The 26,460-nt window shown below is 44.8% G+C and overlaps 1 protein-coding gene and 1 long non-coding RNA gene across 3 annotated transcripts in view; both read left to right on the top strand.

Moving 5' to 3' along the window:
• LOC139027966 (uncharacterized) overlaps window positions 1–26,460 on the top strand; it is a 98,255-nt gene that overhangs the window by 15,034 nt on the left and 56,761 nt on the right. The gene's annotated exons all lie outside the window — the stretch shown is intronic.
• The window catches only part of LOC111965425 (nck-associated protein 5-like), a 125,380-nt gene that overhangs the window by 70,715 nt on the left and 28,205 nt on the right, over window positions 1–26,460 (top strand). Inside the window, exons 1-3 of one of the 2 annotated variants that reach the window (XM_023989638.2) lie at window positions 2,501–3,019; window positions 11,345–11,421; window positions 13,647–13,781. In XM_023989638.2, coding sequence (XP_023845406.1) covers window positions 13,653–13,781 — 129 coding nt within the window. In that variant the 5' untranslated portion in view covers window positions 2,501–3,019; window positions 11,345–11,421; window positions 13,647–13,652. Of the gene's footprint in view, window positions 1–2,500; window positions 3,020–11,344; window positions 11,422–13,646; window positions 13,782–26,460 lie in introns of those variants that run through there. The other variant, XM_023989635.2, reaches the window with a different exon arrangement.

The raw sequence follows: 26,460 nt of genomic DNA, 5'->3' as shown, positions 1-26,460 counted from the left end.
CAAGCATTTTTTTAACTCTTCAAGAACAGAGAATGTTTGAGTTTATAAACATCTACTGAGCTTCTTCTTTCAACTACAAAGCCTCAAAGTAAAACATTCCCCATCTGACCCCACTATCACCCCCCCCCCCCCCCCAGACATGAGTTCTCCCTTACCCCGAGAGGTGCTTTGGTCACAGAGGAGGTTTCATACGGAATTCCATTCTCTTTTCCACCATAGGGAAGGAAATGGATAGAGGGTGATCTAAGAATGGTCAGGCTCTAAGGGCTCGAACACACCAATTGCGAACCGATTTTATACAGCGCACTGAACGATCGGAAGACAAATGGGAGATCCACATTCGGTGAGATCTGTACGACCCTTAAGACATCTTACTTTCTCTCCTTGTTCTTTCATCTCAACGTACACTACCATTCAAAAGTTTGGGGTCACTTAGAAATGTCCTTGTTTTTTTAAAGAAAAGCTTTTTTTTTCTCTCCAATAAAATAACATCAAATTAATCAGAAATAGTGTAGACATTGTTAATGTTGTAAATGACTATTGTAGCTGGAAACGGAGGATTTTTAAAGGAATATCTACATAGGCGTACAGAGGCCCATTATCAGCAACCATCACTCCTGTGTTCCAATGGCACGTTGTGTTTGCTAATCCAAGTTTATCATTTTAAAAGGCTAATTGATCATTAGAAAAACATTTTCTAATTATGTTAGCACAGCTGAAAACTGTGGTGCTGATTAAAGAAGCAATAAAACTCGCCTTCTTTAGACTAGCTGAGTATCTGGAGCATCAGTATTTGTGGGTTCAATTACAGGCCCAAAATTGCCAGAAACAAAGACCTTTCTTCTGAAACTTGTCGGTCTATACTTGTTCTGAGAAATGAAGGCTATTCCCGGTGAAAAATTGSCAACAAACTGAAGATCTCATACAACGCTGTGCACTACTCCCTTCACAGAACAGCGCAAACTGTCTCTAACCAGAATAGAAAGAGTGGGAGGCCCCGGTGCACAACTGAGCAAGAGGGACAAGTACATTAGAGTGTCTAGTTTGAGAAACATAYGCCTCAACATTAACACTGTCTACACTGTATTTCTGATCAATTTGATGTTATTTTAATGGGGAAACACTTGCTTTTCTTTCAAACAAAGACATTTCTAAGTGACCCCAAACTTTTGAACGGTAGTGTACCTCATGGACTGTGAATCAATGCCAAGATTCCAACCCACTACGCTGTCTGACAACAGGACCAAAAGAGGGTCACAGTAGAATAAATTGTCTTTACAGGAAATGTAATCTTTATAGGAGAGCGTATGTAAGTGTGGTATGTCAGTTTAAGTGAAAGGTAGATTCCAAACATTGTGAGTACTATAGTATAGATGTCAATTCCCTATTTTACATAGTATGTCATTGTTCCTTGGGAGGAGGAAGGGCAGTCTTGTGGTGGGTGGATGGGTGGGTGTGACAGCAGCAGGGTGGGCCCAGGAGTCAGGACCACAGAGTACCAATGAATACCCAGCATTCCAGAGCTGTAATTAGGTTATAGTGTCAGTCGGAGACACACACACACACACACACACACACACACACACACACACACACACACACACACACACACACTTATTAGGGTAAAGATGGTGGCAGGTTGTAGCCACCTGTCTTGGTGTGACGACACATGTCTCTACATCAGTCTAATTCCATCGCTGCACCCTCCACGTATGGTGCATGGAAAAACACTCTGCTGCCGGCAGCTCTCATAAAACACATTCACCTTTCACCCCTTTAGTTATTCATCTATAAGGTCATTGATAGCATTAGATTCCGTGAACATATTTCATATTTTAATAGATCTCAAATAAAAAAGAGTCTGGCGGTTACTCAATAGATGAAAGACGTAGTTTAATCTACAATCGTAGTGTAGGAAACCTCCACGCCCCACCCCATCAGTTTTATAATTCCTCTTATTCCTGACAGATAAAAACGAAACATTTGACATTATCGATTCTCAGTTAGGAGTGCTCTACTTCCCCATTAATTTCATTGTGTGACTTTTTTGACTGCAGACTCGTTTTCAGGGGCTGGAAATCCTCTTAGCTGACAGCTCCCTGTCCCCCCTCACGTACAGCTCAAATGTCTGTGGAGCTGAGCGGATGTACTGTACGCTCCCCTCCCCAGGCTTTGTCTATAGGCTAACACAGTTCCCTTTTGGAAACAATATCCCCTTTTTTTCTTTCAATGACATCCCCCTCCCTCCCTCGCTCATCCCTCGCTCCTCTGCTCCTTCTCAGCCAGCTAGCAACTACAGAGTTAATTCTGGGCACAAGGAGAGGAGGAGGTGGAGCGCACGTGGGCTCGTCCACAGCTGTTGTAGTGTAGTAGCCTGGGTTTGTCTGAGTGGAGGAGGGCTTAACTCTCTTTCACTCGCTCTACCCCTTCCTCTGTCTATTACAGTACATGCTCTTATGTGCTTTAGCTCTGGCTAGTGCGCTCTCTCTCTCTCTCTCACTCTCTCTCTGCTCGGCCTCTGGAACAATGACAGTCGCTACTGCAGACACACACAATATGCCAGCGTTGCTGCTGCTACCACWGCTACTGCTGCACTAGGATGGCCCTGACGTCTCAGCACTGAGCCTCAGATAGAGAGAGTTCTAGAGACGACACACATCCCTTCTTTACCTCCTCCTCTGCCTCTTCTCTTGGTGGGGAGAAAGGCTGTAACTGCAGCACGAGGCTGGCCCAGCTGACACTGGGACTAGGAGCAGTGACTGGCTGGCAGAGGCGCTCTGTGCTTGGGACATTTTCTCATTACCGTATGTTCATAGGGTTTATTCCATATTGATCCCAGACATTCCCCACACAGGAGCTCTGGAACGTCCAGGATGCTGTGACAGGGTGCTTTCCCTATGAGGTGATGATCAGGGAAGAGTGGAGATGAACTGGAAGAAAGGAGGGATGCTATTTTTTGCCAGAGATCTGTAAATGCGGAGCTCTGTCGACGTGGGCTGGTGTGCTTTGTTTATCGTGTGTGAGTATTTATTTTGTGTATTTTCAGAAGATGGTGGCCTACTTATTTTGTGCATAATGTGTACTTCTTTGTGCACATTTGTGTATGTGGACTGTATGCATGTGGATGTGTTTATTAGATCGTGTGTGTTGTAGCGAATTTTTGCATGCAGAATGTGTGTGTCAGTGTACACGTTTGCATGTGTACGCAATAGCATTTAGGTTAATGTTTTTACATGCTTTCTCTCTGTGTCTGTGTGTGTGTATGGTTGTTTTTTCTCTCTGTGTCTAATTTTGTCAGCGGGCTGCTAATCCCCTGGCTGGCAGGCTTTTGCCTGGGTTTTGTTGTGGCGGGCGGTGATCAGAAGCTCTCTACATGATGACGGGGGAGGGGGAGCAGGATGAAACAGCTGGGCTGCTGTGGAAAGGGGTGCGTGACCGGGAGTCACCAGTTGGCATGGATAAGCTTCTAGCCCCAAATACTCAACTTGGCGTAGTCATAACCAGATGCCCGCAGGGGGAGTAACCCATATTTGGGGCATTGGGACGGGGGCACTGCAGGCTTCATTTGATGTTTCTGTTCTACTTAGTCAGCAGCATGATATTATAATGTGTATAAGATGTTTCAACAAAGCTTAAAGCTACTGTTTATAGAGTAGAATGGGCTTTGGCATTCTTATACTACACTACACACATTACAATTATTGCCAATTGCAGCTCTGACGTGACTGTTCTTAGAGGAATATGGGCAAAACAGCGAAAAGAGGCTCCTATACCAATATCACCCCCGCGCCATGACCCTATACCAATATCACCCCCGCGCCATGGCCCTATACCAATATCACCCCCGCGCCATGGCCCCGTAGTACCAAACACCCCGCGCCATGATCCCCTATACCAATACCACCCCCGTGCCATGACCCCTATACCAATACCACCCCTGCATGACCCAATACCAATACCACCCCCGTGCCATGACCCTATACCAATTACACCCCTGCGCCATGACCCTATACCAATATCACCCCACGCCATGACCATATACCAATATCACCCCCACGCCCCATGACCCGATACCAATATCACCCCCACGCCATGAGCCTATTACCAATATCACCCCCACGCCATGACCCGTATACCAATACCATCCCCGCGCCATGACCCTTATACCAATACCACCCCCGTCCATGAACCCTATACCAATATCACCCCCACGCCATGACATATACCAATATCACCCCGCGCCATGACCCCTATACCAATAATCACCCCCACGCCATGACCCTATACCAATATCACCCCCACGCCATGAGCCTATACCAATATCACCCCCACGCCATGACCCATTACCCAATTACCATCCCCGCGCCATGACCCTATACCAATATCACCCCCACGCCATGACCCTATATACCAATATCACCCCGACGCCATGACCCTTAACCAATATCACCCCCACGCCATGTCCCATACCAATATCACCCCCGCGCCATGACCCCTATACCAATTATCACCCCCACGCCATGACCCTATACCAATATCACCCCCGACGCATGACCCATACCCAATATCACCCCGACGCCATGACCCTATACCAATATCACCCCCACGCCATGACCCTATACCAATATCACCCCCACGCCATGACCCTATACCAATATCACCCCCACGCCATGACCCTATACCAAGCTCTATCATGATCTTTCCGTATGTGTATTTCTCTTTGTTAAAATCACTGGATTGTTTGTTTAACCAGTGTTGTGTTGTGGGTGGGCCTTCATACTGCTAAACTGTAATAAGCCCTGGGGAATTGATACACTGGTGTGTTGACATAAGGCTTAGCAATGAGGGTGGTGTTTGAGTGCATGTGTGTTTGTGTGTGCCTCAACTCAACTTTGACTTCTCAATTCTCACTAGGTATTGAGTGCTAAATTGTTTTAATAGCTGGACTAGTTAGTGCTTGCTGTTCTTTTACAAAGAAYAAAGGCCAAGTGTGTGTTCCAAATGGCACAATGGGCTCTGTTCAAAAGTAGTGCACTATAAAGTGAATACAAGGGTGCCAGTTGGAACATACACTATATTGATTTGTTGGTCTCCTCAAATGTGAGACCCAGTCCACAGTATTGTATCCCTTTTCAGGAGTCCTCTAAGCATGCGGTATTCATGCCAGATGGCTGGCCAGTGTTGGGTATGTATGCCATGCAGTTGGGGATGTTCAAAGAGCTAGACATCTCACCGTGACCGTGACTTTGATGACATGCCCATAACTTTGAGGACACGTCTGTAACTCATCTTGTCAGCAGAGTTTGATACAGCTAACTTTGTCATGTGCCTCAAAAAACAGCCAACCAACCTTCACAGAGACAGAAGGGCTCAAAAGAGCCTAAAAACCTTGAATGAGTTTTTCGTTTTTACAACACTCTCACAAAGCCTCTAAAATATCTCTTGGTGAAGTGAGGACACAGTGGGTCCTCCACTAAAGTACAGACAGATGCTGTTTCTGTTGATAAGCTAGTCTGAGGTATTTGAGGTTATGTCTCATTAATGACCAACGGGGTCTGGTTTTTATAGCTCCTCAGCTGCCCCGGCCTATGTTTTGTTCTGCTCCGCTACGCTCGGTTGGGTGAATTTGCTGACTACTGCAATGTCACAGCACTGACTCAGTCAGACAGAGGCTGTAACTCTCAGGAGCTCAAACTCTGAGGAGTTTTTGAGGTAAAGTTGATCAAGATGGGGGAGCTTTAGACACTGGCCCTGTAATGTATTTCAATATGGTTGAAATAGGCCTATAGCCTACTGTTTATATTTGAATGCAGTCATCTTGGTTTTCATACATCACTTGTTTGCATCAATTGCAAAGACATTGGCAACTTTGTATTTGTAGTCAACTTTTTTATGAAGTTACCGGCGGTCACAGAGAGATGAATAAACCATGTGATTCTATGTTTAGCTGAGATCTGTGTATAAAGTGATGCGGGTGTCACGCCCTGACCTTAGTTCCTTTTTTATGTCTCTATTTTGGTTTGGTCAGGGCGTGAGTTGGGGTGGGCAATCTATGTTTTTGGTCTATGTTTTCTATTTCTATGTGTTTGGCCGGGTGTGGTTCTCAATCAGAGGCAGCTGTCTATCATTGTTTCTGATTGAGAACCATACTTAGGTAGCCTTTTCCCACCTGTGTTTTGTGGGTAATTATTTTCTGGGTGTGTTTTGTGTGCACCTCGGTTGCGTCACGTTCTTTGCGATTTACCTGTTTGTTTTTTGATTGTTTCGGTTTCATTTTAATTAAAAGATGTGGAACTACATGCACGCTGCGCCTTGGTCGATTTATGACAGGGAGTTTGAGGATAGCGAGCGTGACAGCGGGAGGGCAAAAAAACAGAGAAACATGGATGTGGGGGTTGTCTGTCCTTGTGCCCATCAGAGTTGGCAAAGATGAAAGAGAGGGGGTTGATGAGTGATGTCTGAGGGTTCTTTGATAAGATTGTAATTCTTTGTTAATGTTGGCCTCTGTTTTTAGTTTAAAGATGGGAAGGATTTAGTGTTTTCCAAACTTTGCAGTTCACCCTGTGACTTACAGCAAACAGACACAGCTCTTTTATTGCACTAGTAATGGATAGGGTTTTCTTAAAACGCTTGGATAACWTTTTTCCCTGTAGCTGTACAGTTCGGACTCTAGTTCTTCTATGCCCTTTCCAGGAGTTTCTCCCTCTGTCATGACCAATTCATTTCAGCAGATGGTGGCTTGTTTTGGAGAACGTGCAGAATTCTTATCCTGCCATGTTCAAAGGGCCCTTGGATCAAATATGTTATTGTTTGACTGATTGATTGTTTAATCTGCTCTATTCTTAACCCCTATAAGCACCTGATTTTAATCTGTAAACCACAGCTCCGATCACTCCCCCTCCCACCCACCCGAAACACGCTTAATTAATGTTTGCATATATTTGAGTTGTTTTGATGTGCTAATTATAGTGGAATGGGACATCATGCATGGGAGTGTGGATTAATATTCTAGTTTCTGTGATCGTACCCTAACCCAGTCTTTTAGGGAAAGGAGAGCTCCCAAGGCGGGTTGGGGGGGGGGGTGGAAGGAGGGGGTAGGGGCTCTTGGCAGGAGCTTAGAAATGCCCCCGAGGGTAGAATTCTTTTTGATTTGCGTTCAGACGGGGTAGTCAAATCCACCTCCCCACCCCCACAATTTACAACTCTGTCTGCATCTCTATATTGGTATATCTCTTTCTTCTTACTCCCCTTTTCTTTTCTCCTGCTATACCACTTTCTCTCCTCCAATTCTGTCATGACACCTTTTTCTCCCCGTCGTCATTTCTGTGTATATTCGGTGCATTCATTTACATTTTACATTTAAGTCATTTAGCAGACGCTCTCATCCAGAGCGACTTACAAATTGATTCGGAAAGTATTCAGACCCCTTTTTCCACATTTTGTTACGTTACAGCCATATTCTAAAATCGTCATCAATCTACACACAATACCCCATAATGACAAAGCGAAAACAGGTTTAGACATTCAGACCCCTTGCTATGAGACTCGAAATTGAGCTCAGGTGCATCCTGTTTCCATTGATCATCCTTCAGATGTTTCTACAACTTGATTGGAGTCCACCTGTGGTAAATTCAATTGATTGGACATAATTTGGAAAAGCACACGCCTGTCCATAGCGCCAAGACAAGATTGTGTTAAGGCACAGATGTGGGGAAGGGTACCAAAAAATGTCTGCAGCATTGATGGTCCCCAAGAACACAGTGGCCTCCATCATTCTTAAATGGAAGAAGTTTGGAACCACCAAGATTCTTCCTAGAGCTGGCTGCCCGGCMAAACTGAGCAATTGGAGGAGAAGGGCCTTGGTCAGGGAAGTGACCAAGAACCCGATTGTAGTTTGCCAAAAGGCACCTAAAGACTCTAGGACCATGAGAAACAAGATTCTCTGGTCTGATGAAACCAAGATTGAATTCTTTGTCCTCAGTGCCAAACGTCACATCTTGAGGAAACCTGGCAGCATCATGCCGTAGGGATGTTTTTCAGCAGCAGCAGGGACTGGGAGACTAGTCAGGATCGAGGGAAAGATGAACTGAGCAAAGTACAGAGAGATCCTTGATGAAAACCTGCTCCATAGTGCTCAGGACCTCAGACTGGGGACGAAGGTTCACCTTCCAACAGGACAATGACCCTAAGCACACAGCCAAGACAACACAGGAGTGGCTTTGGGACAAGTCTCTGAATGTCCTTGAGTGGCCCAGCCAGAGCCCAGACTTGAACCCAATCAAACATCTCTGGAGAGACCTGAAAATAGCTGTGCAGCGACACTCCCCGTCCAACCTGACAGAGCTTGAGAGGATCTGCAGAGAAGAATGGGAGAAACTCCCTAAATACAGGTGAGCCAAGTTTGTAGMAWTTTTTTTCAACCTGTTTTAAGGGTATTGTGTGTAGAATGATGAGGGGAAAAAACTATTTCATAAATTTTAAAATGAGGCTGTAATTTAACAATGTGGAAAAAGTCAAGGCGTCTGAATTTTTTTTGAATGCACTGTATAATGAACAAAATATAAACGCAACGTAAAATGTTGGTCCMCTGTTTTATGAGCTGAAATAAAAGATCCCAGAAAATGTTAATATGCACATTAAAAAGCGTATTTTGTTCACAAATTTGTTTACAYCCCTGTTAGTGAGCATTTTTCCTTTGCCGAGATAATCCATCCACCTGAMAGGTGTGGCATATCAAGAAGCTGATTAAACAGCATTATCATTACACAGGTGAAGTTTGTGCTGGGGACAATAAAAGGCCACTCTCAAATGTGCAGTTTTGTCACACAACACATTGCCACAGATGTCTCAAGTTTTGTTGACTGCAGGAATGTATACCAGCTGTTGCTAGATCATTTAATATTAATTTCTCTACCATAATACGCCTCTGACGTCGTTTTAGAGAATTTGACGGTACGTCCAACCGGTTTCACAACCGCAGACCACATGTAACCACGTCAGCCCAGGACTTCCACATCGGGCTTCTTCACCTACGGGATCGTCTGAAGGGGTGCTGGGTGCTGAGGAGTATTTCTGTCTCTAATAAARTACTTTTGTGGGGAAAACTCATTCTGATTGGCTGGGCCTTACTCACAAGTGGGTGGGCTTCTGCCTTCCCAAGTCCACCCATGGCTGCGCCCCTGCCCAGTCATGTGAAATCCATAGATTAGGGCCGAATTTATTTAAATGTATTGATTTCCTTATGAACTGTAACTCAGCAAAACCATTGACATTGTTGCATGTTGCGTTTTTATATTTTTGTTCAGTATATCTTTCTTTATGCCTCTTTCTTTTTGTGTGTTGACTCCACATACCCACTCTCCGAAAAACCAACCTGCGAACCCACTGAGCCTCCATCTCTGATGCCCACTCCTGGCAGACAATAGTGGAATTACCCTCCCTGATACTCACGCTGAAATAATGTCCTGCTGCCTGCCTACCCCCCTTCCTCAGCCTCCAGGTGCACAGTGACACAGAGTGGTTTTAGTCTCTCTAGCCCCAACGCTGCGGAGGCTGCTGGTGAAGTCAGGCCTCATAGGTCTGGTCCTCATTCTGATGCATTGTCTGCTGACTCCTCAGGGCATTTTATCATTGGAATGATTCACGGGATCCCAGTATTGGGTTCAGCCCATATATTGTCTTGTTCACCATCGAAACCTGGCACATGAGGCTATAGCTTAACCCTAGCAATTAGTGTCTGTAGTCATAAGACGGGTCCCCATTCACTGTAGAGTTTACCTTGTAGATCAGAGATTAGATAGGTTATACGTACGGCCCACTGTAGAGAGAGCACTGTTATTAGGTTATCTACTGAAAGATGTAGCCTAACATTCTGCTGCATAGATAGATCAGTATTATTCAATTATGATATAAGCATCTTTGCGGTGTCTATTTTTTGTGTGTGTGGTGGATTATCTTTGTTAGGTTTGAAGGGAGACAGGGCTGATAAAACAACACCATGTCCACCACAATCTTTTTTTTAACTTTCTCTTTCCCTGTGCCCTGAACAGAAGGCATTCCCCTAACATGGGTGGTGGGGGGGTTAACAGTAATGTCTGGGAGGCAGCAGCTGATGTCAAGACTGAGACAGGTTTTAAGGGGCTCTTCTGAAGCACCTGTTTGGTGGTGTGAAAACACATCCCACCTGGCAGCGCCAGCCCTGCCTGTCTGTGCTTTCTAGAGAGGGGAACCCTGGGAGGATAGGGCAGATGCTCTCAAATGCTTATTTAATTGTAAACATTGGCACCTGAAGGGGTCCAAGGGAGTCCAGGGAAGGATGAGATGGGGAACTGCCTGTCAGAAGTGACATGGGACGGACGGTGAGAGGAACAGGGTGTGGAGAGAGGGAGAGGAAGAAAATGCCTGCCAAGAATCTTTCACTGCAGAGTTTGTTGTTTTTTTAGTCTTCCTTCGTTTCTCACTTTTCACTCTGATCTATCAGCTTTCACTCTAGTGATGAATCAGCTTTTCGCTCTCAATAGGTAATATAAGCTTCCATATTTGGCTGTTTTATGTCAACAAATTCCTCTCAAAGGCTGTGCATTCCATCAGGCCGACGCCTAAACATCCGATCCGCTCCCAATCAGATCTCAAACCACAACCATCTCTAAACTTACCACCCCCACATAACCATTAGTAGACTAACCACTTGGAATTCAGCTCTGCAGGTATATCGCAAACCCTGAGCTTTGAGTTAGGTGCAGGGTTTGAGCTAATGAGAAACAATGCATTGTAGTGTCCTGGTTTACCATCTGAGGTACTATCAGTTCATGACCGTATCTGTTAACTCATATGAACTCATTACAAATCCCATAGTGGGGAATGGACATGAGCTTTATTGCTATAAGGTTTTTATTTGAAAAGGTGGACAAAATGGTTGAAGATGTAGCACTTTATATCTGGTGATTTGGAAATGCCAGACAGGGCTAGCATAACGGGAGGGTCAGTTAAGTGAACTTAATGTCACATAGTGTCTTGTCTTTGTAGTTTGGATGCAGTTGTTTATCTGTAGGGTTGGATAGAGAATGTTTTGCAGGTTTATTTGGATAGGGTCCTGTAAATGTCAATGAAGTGGACTGGCTGTTTTTGGTTTGTCTTGTGTCACATCTAAGTGCCACATGCTATGGCAAATGCTTAAAGAGGATGGCTGCGAAAGTAGTGAAAGAATGTTTAGCATTATATTTGGGGGGATTACAATGTTGTTTTTTGGTGTGTTTTTTTTCACGGAAGATGTATGTTAAACTAAATAGTTAACTCGGGGGAGACCGTGAGACTAAAGTTTTGTCCTTTTTTATGTGTTTCTCAGGTAAATTGTGGAGCGGGCCTGAAGGGCATCATAACTAAACTTTGTCCTTTCTGCACATTGTAGAGCCAGCCTGACAGGTGGGTACCCCCTCCTACACACACACACACACACACACACACACACACACACACACACACATTCATCACCATGAGTCTATTTGTCTATTCTACTCAGTCTATTTCACCTGAGTCTATTTTAGTAATTTTTTAACCACTATTTGAATTCTTAGCTGAATCAAAACCCAACCCCTAAGCTCTATCACGTCAACAGACAGACGTCATCACGAAATAGAAGGGAAAAGAGCACTGATCTGAAGACCGATAGGAAAAGGTGAAGGAACACTCAAAATGTCAATGTTCCCTTTTACCTTTCATGTGACTTTGCGAAAATTAGCCCCTACCTACGCAAGTCTGATTATACAACTGCCCTGTTTATTTTGGATTCTCAGAAAGAGGGATACATGGGAGAGGAGAGGCTGCAGCGGCGGCAGTGTATTGATCCAAGCCGGCATGTGGCACCCATCACATGTCCCTGAGAGTGCTCTCTGTCTGGCCTACTCTTTGGCCTCTCTGTGTGCGTCCCAAATGGCACCCTACTCCCTATATTAGGGGTTGGCAAACTACGGTCCACGGGTTTGACCACAGCAAAACCCGTATTTGAAGGGGGGATTATTATTTTGGGTTAAAAAACACTCCAGGGCACACTAGAAAATCTAAAAGTAGTTACAAAATTTGGAGAAATTAAAATGGATCTCCTATATTTTCAAAAGCCCTTTTTCTGGCCAGCAAATTGTTTTTGACAAAAAAAATCTGTGCGGCCCTCCATAGAATTTTGAAATCCCGATGTGGCCCTCGAGACAAAATTATGGCCCACCCCTGCCCTATATAGTGCAGCATCAGACTCTGGCACACAGCCTCATGTTCACTTTGATCCCTCCTTAAATGAATCCCCTGGTCAAAGACAGTTACCTCAGCTCTGATCAGCTGCATTGGACCATAGACTGACAATTACTGCAGACTGTCGCAACACTGGCAGTTATGCAAAGGATTAACTTTTTCCCTTAACTGACCAAAATAGTCTCTCTGAAGTGTGCTTCTAAGCGGTACCTCATGTATTCTTCACCTGAGAGAGTTTCTCTTTACTTCTCTGTCACCCCATACTTGTTTTATGTCTGCTGTGTCCTCCATCATTATTAATCTTTGTATTCCTTTTTATAACATATTATATATGTAAATCAGCCATTTAAAACTCTGTGGAATCCCATACAGGCGAGAAGACTGCAGTTTGCCCCACGTAGTCCACGCTTCAGATACCTCTGGCCGTCTTGAAAGGGGTCAATAGGTTGTTTTGGATGGGCAGAGAAAGGGGTTAGAATAGAGGCGACTGTGCTTTAATTTACTGGCCCTGTCTACCGCCCATCCTCTGGATACAATAGACTGGTTGGTTGGTTTATGGCCTGAGGTGGCAGCCCTTCCCAAAAAAGCACAAAACTGGGGAGCTGGGGAGAAGAGTGAAGACACAACTGTTCCATTTTTAAACCTCAAAGTAGGGCCTAAATGTAGTGGTATTATGTATTTCAGACTAAAACTCAAATGTTCTTTCTACTGAATAACTCTATTATTTTCCTAATAAATCACGAGACCTCACCTTCACATGATCGTGATTGATGGTTTGATAAAGGACTCTGAAACCTTGGATGGAAAGTGAGTCTGGCAAGTTTTTATAAACCACAGAGCTTCTGTCTCACCGCCTCTGGCCCAGCCATGGTGACCTGGTGATCAAATGAAACTATATCTAGAGAATCATCCCCTGCTTCATTAATGTGATTGTCATGCACGTGTGATCAGGGGTGTTAAAAATGTATATGTACAGCTTTTTATTCAGGTACAGCATTTATTTAAATCTCAATTAATCCAGTTTTCATTGTCACTATCACTACTGAAAACAGTCTCCKTCACCAAAATCAGAGTGGGTGGAAAGGTGAAATGTAGGTGAAAATATAAAAGCTTATTTTAATTATCACCCTGGAAAGAGTGTGAAACCATGACAAATCCCCATGAAATATTGATGTTGTTATTGTGTGCAATGACATTATTACCCGGCTTCTGTATTACTATGGTAACTGTGTCCCCAACCTCTCTCTAAGCTTCAGGGTGAATTTTCCCCTAGGTTCAGGACCCCTCTCCCAATCCTAACCTTAATTCTTAGCCGGATGCAAAACTGACCCAAGATCAGCTTCTAGGGGCAACTTAACCCTGCACTGTTACTAACCGTGTCCCTGAACGTCCTTTCTGCACTGCAGGTAGTAATGGAGTCTGAGGAGACAGAGCTGAGAGATTGTGATGAGGCCTTTGAGTCAGAAGAGGGCGATGTGGAGCCATACCTGGAGGAGCCGGCGAGCAGCAGGGAGCTCCTAGAGAGGCTCAGGGAGCTGGAGGTGAGACCCAGGGAGAAGGAGAGCAGGGCTGGGGAACACAAGACAACTCTAGGCTGTATGCCAATTTGTCTATCTTTGATTCCTCACATCCGATCTCCTCACCTACTCAACTGTATTGGATGAGAAAGTCCAAGGTTCCCTCCCCTTGGATCTTCTTCTTCAATTGGTTTTGAGAAGGAGACAAAGAGGACTTGAGAAAGGGCTTTAGTCTTGACCCCTGGAGCTGGTGACTATCTGGGTACACCTGGAGACTGAGAGCTGCATCAGTCAAAGCATTCAATGGAAACGAATAACAGTTTGCAACATTTAATTAATGCAGTTGCTTGCTTTGACTGAGACCTGCAGCTGTCGAAACAATCACATGCTTCAGTCCAAACAACCAAACTCAAAGAATCCGTTTTTGATTCATCCTAGAGCAGCAGTGATATTTACTTTTAAACCATCACTAGCACTGTGTCATTATTAATGCTAGTAGAATTTGTATTTCCTATTTATTTTCAAGATGATGCCAATTTGATAGATGTGCACCTGGTGGCGTATATATATCAAGTGTCTCAGGGTAGGAGTGCTGATTTTAGGAACAGTTATGCATTTTACATCTCAATGAATAAGATTACATGGACTGGGGGAACCAGGGCCCGTTTACACATAGTGTCTCAGAGTAGAAAATTGCTGAGAATAGAGACATTTTACTCCTACTGTTATGGGTAAAAGTAAAAGCTATGCATGAACTGTCTTTAGTCATAAGAGTCACACTTAGTTGACAGATATTTAGAAGACCTCATGAGCTGTCCTAACCATTTAAGAGGTAACAGCAGGTGTCTTGATAATAGAAAAATGCAGCGAGTCAGTGATTCCTGCGCCACATGCAATTTGAATTGGAGTTGAAATAATGTTTTTGACATTTTTATATGATCAATCCATAAATAATCTAGACCTACATGCAACAGTATCTCTAGCGCTTTTGACAAATATTTCACAAGGCCTATTTCACATGATATGCCTAAATACTTATAACCACTAAGCTAATAAAAACTGTATTTTGTTTATTTAAGTTGTTATTTCAAGTTATCCATTTGAAGGGCAACATCACGTTGTTACAAAATATGTCTAGTCAGGATTACAAGATACCACGGAATGGCATGCTAGTTTCTTTCCCATTCCAGATGTTGAAATTCAGCAAAATATAGCTTCTTTAACACCCTTAAAAGCCCTCTTCTATTTTGTAAACTGTGCTTTGTACACAGTTTGACGAATGACTGGTAGAGGAGTCCAACAGCAGACCGGGCAAACGGCAAAGAAACGATATACAGATTGGTGTCCTACCGAACAATTTATGACCGAGGAGGAGATGTCGTGCTGGGCACGGCACCTGACTGAGGAGGTCACCAAACTTAAGATATCATTCTAGCAGATGTTTGATGGACTCGACGAGTCTAAAGAACTTAAAAAGACACCAAGGCCGTGCTGAACAGAGTAAGCAAGGAAGAGACTCTGTTGACGGAGAAGACCTAAAACAACTTAAAGACCGGGACCACCTGAATACTAAGGTGATCGACCTGGAATCGCGTGGAAGGAGGAATAACCTGGTTCAGATGAGCCTGCTGGATGAGATGAGATGGATGGATGAGATACTCCGGTACATTCTGGACATGAAAGAGACTGACCCAGTACCAGAGGTGGAGAGACATCAGAGGCTTCCGATCCCGCTCAAACCACCGTGTCCATACTACATACGCCTGCTACAGTGGGGTGACTGACAAAACATCATGAGAGCTGCAGGCAAGAAGGAGAAGCTGATCTGGGGAGGGAGACCGTTCCATGTGTACCATGATTTCCCAGTGGAGCTTCAACTACAATGCGTGGAGTAAGCCAACATCAAGAAGAAACTTCAGGACACACACCCCTACTGTATGCAGCCAGGCACATCGTCACCATAGATGGGAAGAAACATACAGTATCTACAGTAGCGCAGAAGATGCGGTCAATGACTTGAATTTACAGCTCCCTGACATTTTTAAAAATAACTCGGGCAAGTTAATGAGGCGATGAAGGACTGCACTAGTCTCGAATGTTTTTGTTGAGATTGTCACTTTTCTCCCCTTGTATTGACCGAGTGTTGGTAAAATATATACAGAAAAAGGGCTATAAATGCGTTTAATGGCACTCTAAAATATGGCTATAGCCAGCTTACCAGKCCAATACATTATGCAATACCGGAGACAAATTTGTGCAAATAGTGTTTTGGTGTAGACTTGAAACTGGTGGGTTCGTTTTGACTCTCGTTTGCGCACGGTTGCCATGCAGTCTCGAACAATGCATTGGTCTGGGGGTTACCCTGCCCACCTAGAGCACAGTGAGGGTGAAACAAATCCACCTAATAAGAGGTCTGGCTATGGTGGATAGCAGCGCATACACCTGTTCTTTCACGAATAAGAGCTGGATAGAGCATCGATCTAACTTTTGTTTCGTGTTTTCTATTTGCTTCGTGACATCCTTTTATGTTTGTTTGTCATGTGTGTTCCCTCCACATTCCCTCCCTACTGGTACAGAATACAAACAATAGTACATTGATACCGAGTCCTTTCTCTCTTTACTATGATGGTTACGCTAAGGCTGATATTATACACATTGTCACAAATGGAATCTAATACTATATAAATCTGATTTCATTGAACGTGAATGGGATTTTGAATAAAGTCCAATACTTTCCCATTTGAAATCCCTAGCCTGTGATGTGGTCATGTTACAAGAAACACACATTTTTAATGAGAATTCATCTTTAAAGTATTTTCAGCACCAGTTAATGGAGCAGCCAGGCGTGTCAGTATCTTAGTAGCTTAAAGAATCTCTAATCTTGTATTGTCAGGCTTTTTTACAAAATGAAACACGTACTCTTGTAAAAATGTATACTCCTAATTCAGCACAAGCTATGTTGGATCACCGCTTGCTGGGGACCCCATTCTATTGGGAGGAGACTTTAACCTGGTCAATGATCCTAGAGTAGACCTCTCTAGTCGTCCCCTTCCAGCAGATGGAGCCTTATCAGCTGCTTTCAAAGAACAGTAGAGTTCATTGACATTGACTGATGTATGACGGTTAGTCAACCCCCAGTCTCGTGAATATACTTTTTGTTCCAAGTTCCATAATTCGTATTCACGAATAGACAACCTCCTTATCAAAATCTCTAATGGAGAATGTGATTGACTCTCAGATTCATAGCATTATCATTTCAGACCACGCCCCCCTGTCAGTCATTTTCTCCCCACCTGTCAACACAAGCAGAACTAAACAGTGGAGACTCAACAACTATCTATTGACAGATGAGGAATTTGTCAACAATGAGGGAGAAAATGTCTGAATTCATCACCACTAATCTGAACTCTGTCCCCTCTGTCCAAATGGTGTGGGAAGCCTTTAAAGTAACCTGCAGAGGTTGGATAATAAGTTAATCCACAGCTAAAAGGAAATAAATGTTACAAAGTAAAACATGTTTTAATAGTGGAATTTAAGACTTAAGAAGAGTTGTCCAGCGCCGCCTGAGCCGCCCGTCTGTCCAGCGCCGCCCGTCTGTCCAGCGCCGCCTCTCTGTCCAGCGCCGCCTGAGTCGCCCGTCTGTCCAGCGCCGCCTGAGTCGCCCGTCTGTCCAGCGCCGCCTGAGTCGCCCGTCTGTCCAGCGCCGCCTGAGTCGCCCGTCTGTCCAGCGCGCATGATCGCGTCTGTCCAGCGCCGGCCTGAAAGTCGCCCGTCTGTCCAGCGCCGCTGTCCAGAGTCGCCTGTCTGTCCAGTCGGCCGTCTTGTCCATCCGCGTCTGTCCAGTCGCTCGTCTGTCCAGTGCGCCCGTCTGTCCGTGCCGCCGTCGTCCCAGCGCCGCTGAGGCGCCCGTCTATCCACGCCGCTGAGGCGCGTCTATCACCCGCCTGAGGCGCCCGTCTGTCCAGTGCCGCCCGTCTTGTCAGTTGCCGCCCGCTGTCCAGTGCCGCGCTGTCAGCGCCGCCGTCTGTCCAGCGCGCCTGAGCCTCCGTCTGTCCAGTGCCGCCGTCTGTCCAGTGGCGCCAGTCGTCCAGGTGCCGCCCGTCTGTCCAGTCGCGCCTCGTCCCGTCTGTCCCAGTCGCCCGTCTCCAGTCGCCCGTCTTGCCAGTCGCCCTCTGTCAGTCGCCGTCTGTCAGTTCGCCCGTCTGTCCAGTCGCCCGTCCGTCCAGTCGCCGTCTTCCAGTCGCCCGTCTGTCCAGTCGCCGTCTGTCAGTCGCCCGTCCCAGTCGCCCGTCTGTCCAGTCGCCCGTCTCTCCAGTCGCCCGTACTGTCCAGTCGCCCGTCTGTCCAGTCGCCAGTCTGTCCAGTCGCGCCGTCTGTCCAGCGCCCCGTCTGTCCAGTCGCCCGTCTGTCCAGTCGCCCGTCTGTCCAGTCGCCCATGTCCAGTCGCCCTCTGTCCAGTCGCCCTCTGTCCAGTCGGCCCTCTGTCCAGTCGCCCTCAGTCCGGAGCCGCCCTCAGTCCAGTGGGGCCCTTTAGTAGGGTTGGCCAGTCCTAGGTCGCGGCGAGGGTCGCCGCTCAAAGGACGCTACTAAAGTGGACTAAGACTATGTGGAGTGGGGTCCACGTTCAGGGCTAAGAGCCGCCACCGCGGACAGATGCCCACCAGACCCTCCCCTATAGGTTCAGGTCTTGCGGCCGGAGTCCGCACCTTGGGGGAGGGGGGGGGGGGGGTACTGTCACGCCCTAAATAGTTTGCTTTGTATGTTTTGTTTGGTCAGGGTGTGATCTGAGTGGGCATTCTATGTTGTATGTCTAGTTTGTCTGTTTCTGTGTTTGGCCTGATATGGTTCTCAATCAGAGGCAGGTGTTAGTCGTTGTCTCTGATTGGGAACCATATTTAGGTAGCCTGTTTTGTCATTGTGGGTTGTGGGTGATTGTCTATGTTAGTTGCTTGTGTCAGCACATTTTCTTATATAGCTTCACGTTTGTTGTTTGTTATTTTTGTTAGTTCGTTCAGTGTTCTCTTTTCCAAATAAATTCAAGATGAACACTTACCATGCTGCATATTGGTCCTCCGATCCGTCCATCTACTCCTCCTCAGAAGAGGAGGAAGACGAGCGTGACAAAATTAAGCATATAGGAGTACCTATTTCTTTGTTAACCGCTCAACACTGAATAGCCGCATGTGCGCACTCGCTCAAATCGTTTGGAGAAAATATCCTTTATTTTATTTAGCTTTGTTCAATTGTATTCTTCATACTATAAAATAATGCCACGTAATTCTAAGCAAATCTTGTCTGTTCAATGAACTAGTGTAGCTCACAGCCATTTGGCATAGCCAAAGCAGAACCTAACAAAGCAGAACCTAACACAACTATGCTATTCTGATCTTCTGAAATAGACTACATTTTCATCATATCATGCTTCTTTAGACCTGTTTAAAATAAATAATGGATTTATTGTGAAGGTGTAGGCTATATTACATGGATTTATTAGACTTTTAAAATGTAGATGTTTCAAATGTCAGCATCAGTGGCTTGTAGGCTGTGTAATTGACCGTTAATTAACATAAACACATTTAGCATCTCCTGGCTAAATGTGTTTATGTTAATTAACGGTCAATTACCGTGAGACCGACAGTTATTTGCTTGACAATCACCGGCTGACGTAATTTCGTGACCGCCACAGACCTAACTGGGAGACTAGTCAGGATCGAGGGAAAGATGAACGGAGCAAAGTACAGAAAGATCCTTGATGAAAACCTGCTCCATAGTGCTCCGGACCTCAGACTGGGGCGAAGGTTCACCTTCCAACAGGACAACAACCCTAAGCACACAGCCAAGACAACGCAGGAGTGGCTTTGTGACTAGTCTCTGAATGTCCTTTTGTGACCCAGCCAGAGCCCGGGCTCCCCATCGAACCTGACAGAATTTGAGAGGATCTGCAGAGAAGAATGGGAGAAACTCCCCAAATACAGGTGTCCCAAGGTTGTAGCGTCATATCCAAGAAGACTCGAGGTTGTAATTGCTGCCAAAGGTGCTTCAACAAAGTACTGAGTAAAGGGTCTGAATACTTATGTAAATGTGATATGTCTGTTTTTTATTTTGTATAAATTTGCAAAAACGTCAAACCTGTTTTTGCTTTGCCATTATGCGGTATTGTATGTAGATTGGTGAGGATTTAAATAAAATCCATATTAGAATAAGGCTGTAATAAAATGTGGAAAAAGTCAAGGGGTCTGATCGATCTGTATCAATCTGAGTGGTCATAACTTCAAAGTCAACCTATATGCTGATGATATCTTATTAACACTGTCAAATCCCAGCAGTTCGATACCGGGTGTGCAACAACTCATAAGAGCATTTGGCCAATTTTCTGGATATAAGGTATAATCGGAGTAAGAGTGAGGCAATTCTTCTGAACCACCACACATTTCCAGCTCACAAGGGTACTGTTCCATTTGCATGAAATACCTTGGGAGAAATATCAAGTCACCAGTTAATAAGATATTTCATCTAAATGGACCAGGTCTCCTTAAAACCATTCGGGACGACATTACAACATTATATTCTACCTTTATCACTATGGGGTAGCGCAGAGGTGATAAAGATGAGCATACTCCCTAGACTATCTTTCCTTATGTCAGCTATACCACTTCAGTTCCCTCAGCACTGGTTTAAAGAGATAAACAGTTTCTTTTCAAGCTTCTTGTGGAAAGAAAATAAACTTAGAATTAACCACAAAAAATCTGTCCATGCCAACAAGTAAGGGTGGATTAGGTGTTCCTAATGTGTATGTGTACTACTTGTCATATAATGCAAGATACCCACTGGCATGTGGCTATACAAATGGGGGAATAGCAGGCACCTGGGATTGGTTAGAGGAAGAAATTGTGACGGAACATAAGTCGACCTCCTTATCACTATGGTATTACCCCAAGTTCCACTGCAAGATAGATAACCCACTACAGGAGTTCTCTTGTGAAGTGGCAAAGATACTTAATTAAAGGTTATCTATCAATGGAGAATCCTTCCCTACATGTCCAATATGGAACAACCCCTTGTTTACTGCAGGGGGAAAGACATTGGCTAATATTACCTGGCAACGCCAAAACATCAGTCAGGTGTGGTAGGTTGTAAGAGACGGAGATAAGATACCATTCCAAGAGCTGATGTCAGCATTTGGCCTGAATAATATAGCATTTCTACCCTATTTACAGCTCAAATCAATTCTAAAGTGTATTTCCTCAAAGTTTTATTGATGTGGGATCTAAAAGTACTTTAGACAACAAACTGAGGGATGTTGCTAATGGTAAAGGAACGGTTTCTGCCCTATACAAGCTGGTTGGTCTCTCCTCCCCAAATAGTAACACCTCTACTCAGTTATGTTGGCAGCAGGACATGGGTGTATCTATTACCGCAGCACAATGTGATGCAATATGGAAAATGCAACATCAATATCCAATTGTGTAAGGTATAAGATTATTCAAATTAAGATAGTACACAGGGCATGCATCACATGACACAAGTTGAAAAAGATGGATCAAAGCCTGGAAAYGTCCAGTTGTCAAAAGATTCTGGACTGAGGTAGTTGATATGCTGTCTGAAATCTTGAATGTACAGTGATGGAGTGCTGCATCAGTTGACTAGGTCTCCACAATCACCCTACTTCAACCCAATTGGGATKGTTTGCGATGAGTTKGACCTCARAATGAAGGAAAAGCAGCCAACAAGTGCTCAGCATATGTGGGAACTCCTTCAAAACTGTTGGAAAAGTATTCCTCATGAAGCTGGTTGAGAGAATGCCAAGAGTGTGCAAAGCTGTCATCAAGGCAAAGGGTGGCTACTTTGAAGAATCTCAAATAGAAAATATATTTTGATTTATTTAACACTTTTTTAGGGTTACTACATGATTCCATATGTTTTATTTCATAGTTATTCTACAATGTAGAAAATAGTAAAAATAAAGAAAAACCCTGGAATCAGTAGGTGTGTCCAAACTTTAGACTGGTACTGTTTGTCTCCAACTGTGTCCTGTAGTGTACCTTCTAGGGAGCATTGTGGGTAATATCCAACCTAGAACCAGGCACGCATCATTGCTCTGGCCCACCTATCAGTGAAACAGACAATTCTTATAAAAAGGACTTCTTGGACATATTGACTATGGAACGAGCAGCATCGGCCCTCCAAGACTATGACAATGGACACTATCAGAACACATGTAAACCATAGAACAACCTCAAGATATCAATTCATAACCTAAACTATCGTTTTTTAAAACGTTTTTCTACACTGTAGACAGCATGTGTGCTTATCCTGGTGATTGTGGGTGCGCTCGCTTCCATGCCCGCCTGGGCGTCCGGCAAGGCTTGATGCTTCCCGTCCTTGGAAAATCCTTTTGGGGCAGGGGCTTTGCACTGACGGCTTCTCTGAGCGGCTTTTAGGCTGGGTTTCTGTATAAGCACTTTGTGACATCTGCTGATGTAAAAAGGGCTTTATAAATCAATATGATTGATTGAGTAAAATATGTACATATACAGTGGGGCAAAATATTTCGTCAGCACATTGTGCCAAGTTCTCCCACTTAAAAAGTGAGAGAGGCCTGTAATTTTCATCATAGGTACACTTCAACTATGACAGACAAAATGAGAGAAAAAAATCCAGAAAATCACATTGTGATTTTTTATGAATTTTTTGCAAATTATGGTGGAAAATAAGTATTTGGTCAATAACAAAAGTTTATCTCAATTCTGTTATATACCCTTTGTTGGCAATGACAGAGGTCAAACGTTTTCTGTAAGTCTTCACAAGGTTTACACAACTGTTGCTGGTATTTTGGCCCATTCCTCCATGCAGATCTCCTCTAGAGCAGTGATGTTTTGGGGCTGTTGCTGGGCAACACGGACTTTCACACTCCTTCCAAAGATTTTCTATGGGGTTGAGATCTGGAGCCTGGCTAGGCCACTCCAGGACCTTGAAATGCTTCTTACGAAGCCACTCCTTCGTTGCCCGGCAGCGGTTGTTTGGGATCATTGTCATGCTGAAAGACCCAGCCACGTTTCATCTTCATAGCCCTTGCTGATGGAAGGAGGTTTTGCATCAAAATCTCACGATACATGGCCCCATTCATCTTTCCTTAACACGGATCAGTCGTCCTGGTCCTTTGCAGAAAAACAGCCCCAAAGCATGATGTTTCCACCCCCATGCTTCACAGTAGTATGGTGTTCTTTGGATGCAACTCAGCATTCTTTGTCCTCCAAACACGACGAGTTGAGTTTTTACCAAAAGTTTATTTTTTGGTTTCATCTGACCATATGACATTCTCCCAATCTTCTTCTGGATCATCCAAATGCTCTCTAGCAAACTTCAGACGGCCTGGACATGTACTGGCTTAAGCAGGGGGACACGTCTGGCACTGCACGATTTGAGTCCCTGGCGGCATAGTGTGTTACTGATGGTAGGCTTTGTTACTTTGGTCCCAGCTCTCTGCAGGTCATTCACTAGGTCCCCCCGTGTGGTTCTGGGATTTTTGCTCACCGTTCTTGTGATCATTTTGACCCCAGGGGGTGGATCTTGCGTGGAGCCCCAGATCGAGGGAGATTATCAGTGGTCTGTATGTCTTCCATTTCCTAATAATTGCTCCCACAGTTGATTTCTTCAAACCAAGCTGCTTCCTATTGCAGATTCAGTCTTCCAGCCTGGTGCAGGTCTACAATTTTGTTTTGGTGTCCTTTGACAGCTCTTTGGTCTTGGCCATAGTGGAGTTTGGAGTGTGACTGTTTGAGGTTGGGACAGGTGTCTTTTATACTGATAACAAGTTCAAACAGGTGCCATTATCAGTAAGAGTAGACAACTCTTAAGAGAAGTTACGTACAGAATCTTGCTTGTTTGTAGTGACCAAATACTTATTTCCACCATAATTTGCAAATAAATAAATTAAAAATCCTACAATGTGATTTTCTGGATTTTTCCCCTCATTTTGTCTGTCATAGTTGAAGTGTACCTATGATGAAAAATTCAGGCCTCCTCATCTTTTTAAGTGGGAGAACTTGCACAATTGGTGGCTGACTAAATACTTTTTTGCCCCACTGTAACTAGGAATAAAGTGACAGGAAACAGGATAGATAATAAACAGTACCAGCGGCGTATGTGATGAGTAAAAAAAGTTAGTGCAAAAAGGGCCATGCAGATAGTCCGTGAAAATTTGACTAACTGTTATGGCTTGGGGGTAGAAGAAGTTCAGGGTCCTGTTGGTTCCAGACTTGGTAGATCGATACTGCTTGCCATGCGCGTAGAGACAACAGTCTATGACTTAGGTGGCTGGAGTCTTTGACAAATTTTAGGGCCTTCCTCTGACACCGCCTGGTATAGAGGTCCTGGATAGCAGGGAGATCGGCCCAGTGATGTACTGTTTTGATCATGCAGACTGGAATATGTTCTGGTCAGCCTCGGAGAACAGCATTGACCTATAGTCTGACTCGGTGAGATTTTCTAACCACTGTGACTATTAAAACCTACCCTAACCAGAAACCGTGGATGGATGGCGGCATTCGCGCAAAACTGAAAGCGCGATCCACCGCATTTAACCATGCCATGGAAAGAGGTCTGAAAATATGTCTGATATTAACAGTGTAACTATTCCCTCCGCAAGGCAATCAAACAAGCAAATGCCAGTACAGGGACAAGGTGGGATTGCAATTCAACGGCTCAGACACGAGACGTATGTGGCAGGGTCTACAGGAAAGAAATCCAACCACGACTACAAAAAGAAATCAGCGCCCGCCCGGTTCCCCCCCGCCCTCCGGCGATGTGATGAAACTCTGTTAACCGCTGCTGACGCCTGCCACCCCCCCTGTCCCGCGATGCCCCCCCCTTCCGGTCTTTGCTTCTGGTCCGGCGTCTCCGCTTGCGCCCCCCCGCCCCCTTCTCCGTGGCTGATGTGAGTAACACATTTTAAACGTGTTGACCCTCGCAAGGCTGTTGGCCCAGACGGCATCCCTAGCCGCGTCCTCAAAGCATGCGCAGACCAGCTGGCTGGTGTGTTTACGGACATATTCAATTGCTCCCTATCCCAGTCTGCTGTCCCCACATGCTTCAAGATGGCCACCATTGTTCCTGTACCGAAGAAGGCAAAGWWAACTGAACTAAATTACTTCCGCCCTGTAGCACTCACTTGCATCATCATGAAGTGCTTTGAGAGACTAGTCAAGGATCATATCACCTCCACCTTACCAGCCACCCTAGACCCACATCAGTTTGCATACCGCCCCAACAGGTCCACGGACGATGCAATCGCCATCACACTGCACACTGCCCTATCTCATCTGGACAAAATGAATACCTATGTAAGAATGCTGTTCATTGACTACAGCTCAGCATTCAACACCATAGTAMCCTCCAAGCTCATCATCAAGCTGGAGGCCCTGGGTCTCAACCCCGCCCTGTGGAATCGGGTCCTGGACTTTCTGACGGGCCGCCCGCAGGTTGTGAAGGTAGGAAACAACATCTCCACTTCGCTGACCATCAACACTGGGGCCCCACAAAGGTGCGTGCTCAGCCCCCTGCTGTACTCCCTGTTCACCCACGACTGCGTGGCCATGCACACCTCCAACTCAATCATCAAGTTTGCAGATGACAGTAGTGGGTTTGATTACCAACAACAACGAGACAGTCTACAGGGAGGAGGTGAGAGCACTCGGAGTGTGGTGTCAGGAAAACAACCTCTCACTCAACGTCAACAAAACAAAGGAGATGATCGTGGACTTCAGGAAACAGCAGAGGYAGCACCCCCCATCCACATCGAAGGGACAGCAGTGGAGAAGGTGGACAGTTTTAAGKTCCTCGGCGTACACATCACAGACAAACTGAAATGGTCCACCCACACAGACAGTGTGATGAAGAAGAAAGGATAAAATACAAGTTAATTAGTTAATAATTAAGAGTAGGCAAAGTGATTGTCAGGTGAAAATGATATCAAACGTTTTACCATTGCACCATTTGATGTACAGTCACGTTCACTGTGGTTGTCTGAAGCATGCTATGGAGTTAGTAGTTGGCGATGCCTCATTGCTATTGGTTATTCCCCATAATTTGCAGCAATGTCAATGAGTCATCACTATCTTTGCTGTACCTCAAGTTGTTGTGATTACAGAGCTGAGAAACTTTTAGAAGTTGATTTTACTCCTGGCTCACAGTTTGTCTGGGCAGTGTCTTAACATCATCCTTAAACCTACTCTGAGCTAAGAGTTGTTTTGTTTTTGTCTTAAAACAGGATTCCCAGAACCTTTTCTGAGATGCTTTGTTGATACGGGCCCTGATCCAAGATCGACACTCCTACTCTTAGACTCTTGATAGCCCTGATTTCAGGGCTATGCATCTAATTGTATCATATTCCACCAGGTGTCTCCCTCCTCCTGTGAAATAAGCTGTTTTAACACACAGTCTGATCTCTGAATGAATAGGATGCTTATGTATATAATGATGGGTGGGAGGACATAGAAGTCAGCTGAGAGCCTGGCATGGCAAGTGAATATACCATTTATATGCTCAATAATAGTATTGGATTTGAATGGTTTTGAATGGTTTTGTCAGTCAAAGATCCCTCCCCGCAATGTACTAATTCACTATTTTTATCTCTTTTGGCGATGAGGGTATTTTGGAAGGGATGTTCGGGGAGCCAGGGGCCACTTTGCATGACATACCCCCA

Source organism: Salvelinus sp. IW2-2015, linkage group LG1 (genome assembly GCF_002910315.2).
Source record: "Salvelinus sp. IW2-2015 linkage group LG1, ASM291031v2, whole genome shotgun sequence".
Taxonomy (NCBI): domain Eukaryota; kingdom Metazoa; phylum Chordata; class Actinopteri; order Salmoniformes; family Salmonidae; genus Salvelinus; species Salvelinus sp. IW2-2015.
The sequence above is the reverse complement of the archived record's forward strand: the minus strand, read 5'-3'. Positions and strand labels throughout refer to the sequence as shown.